The sequence below is a fragment of the Chenopodium album genome, chromosome 12, assembly GCF_948465745.1.
Source record: "Chenopodium album chromosome 12, dcCheAlbu1.1, whole genome shotgun sequence".
Classification (NCBI taxonomy): Eukaryota; Viridiplantae; Streptophyta; class Magnoliopsida; order Caryophyllales; family Amaranthaceae; genus Chenopodium; species Chenopodium album.
In genome coordinates, this window is record NC_137845.1 from 58631 (window position 1) to 60128 (window position 1498).

Here is a 1498-nt window from a genome sequence, read left to right on the forward strand (position 1 = left end):
TGCATGAGATGAGATAAGTTATAACTCCTGTCATTTTCTGGCGTTTAGTTACTCGTATTAATGCTTACTTGTTAAGCATTTCTCAATGTCCTTGATGATTAACTCAAGTTTTGTTTGCTTATGCATGATTAGTTACAGATTAGTTAAAGATCAAAAACAAAAAGATCCTTTTTTTTATTTTATTTTATTTTTTATTTTTTATTTTTCTTTTCTTTTTTTTTTTTTTCTTTTTAATAAAGTTGCAACTTTGCAAAAGTCACTTGCGAATTAGGATCACATATGTGAAGGTGATACAAGATTTGCCATTTTTATTATAAGTCGTCTCTAAATAGTATGCCACTTTCTTAATTTTGTAACTTGGATAATGTTGTTCTTTGTACAACTTTTTCTGAATCAGAAGAAATAAAAGAAATTAGACACAGCTTGTGAGCTGTGAGACATTTATTTGCTACTAGGAAGTATGTTGAAGGACCTAACAAATACTCTTGGTATTTACCACACAAGGAACAAAAACTTCACTCCAACTCCTTAATCATAGAAGCAGCCACATTAGACACACCATGAAGCATCCGTGTCTGACCCGGAATTGGGCCCGGAACCTTATCCTCCGGGAACGCCATCCGGCATGCCTCGGCCTCATTACCTGCATCCACCATGGCTTGTTCTCCAAACTTTGGATCCCCTTGCTTCACTGCCCTAACAGCTAAATCTATACTTGTATCCAACACAACCCGGTAAAGTCGGATACACTGCTTCAAGGCCCGGATAGTATCCGGGTCATGGGTCTTCCGGGCCAACTCCTCAACATATTGAAGTGAGTCTGAAAACCGGGTTTTAACATCGTCTATCATGATCAGGATCAGGCTTTGAGTGTCAGCAGCCTTGGAGCTCCGTGGGTCAGACCTGAGTTCGGCTTCGCATAGTACCGGGTCGGGTGTTTGCTTGCATGTAGGGGTCACAAGGTCATTGGTAGTCTTATGGTGGGAGTATGCATGGGCAAGGGTAATGAACAGGAGAAAAATTAGTAAAGGATTGCTTAGAGTTTTCATGTTAATTAGTTTTTAGAAGCTCTATGATTTGAGGTATGGTTTATGGTAAGTTTGAGAAACAAATTTGTTTGTTTTGGTGCAATTATTATTGGGACAAAAACATTATGTGGTTTCCACCCTTTTTTATAGAGGGATTGTTGGTCTGTGATGCTTACAAATATGGTGGGGTACCACTCTTTGAAAATGTTGCGTCTCTTCTATTAAGATTAGATTTATATTTTCTGTGGGCAACTAGGCATCAAATGCGCATTAGTTTAAGTGTAAGTTTATGAGGGAAATCAAAACTTTAATGACCTTTGCTTTATATAAATCAGTAAAATGGTCGATATGCATTTTAAAAACGCATTCACATGTATGTGGAAAATAACTTCAAAATAATATCCGTTCAAAGAAATACGAATTATATATATGACTATCATCCTTTATGTTTAATGTTCTGATATATCTAT

General features: G+C 36.6%; 1 protein-coding gene across 1 annotated transcript; it reads right to left on the reverse strand.

Moving 5' to 3' along the window:
- Positions 1-305: 305 nt before the first annotated feature.
- LOC145571435 (cell wall / vacuolar inhibitor of fructosidase 1-like) lies at positions 306-1153 on the reverse strand. Its single transcript, XM_081630469.1, has one exon. The coding sequence runs from the start codon at positions 1047-1049 to the stop codon at positions 516-518; it is 534 nt and encodes a 177-aa protein (XP_081486595.1). The 5' UTR covers positions 1050-1153; the 3' UTR covers positions 306-515.
- Between the last annotated feature and the right edge of the window lie 345 nt (positions 1154-1498).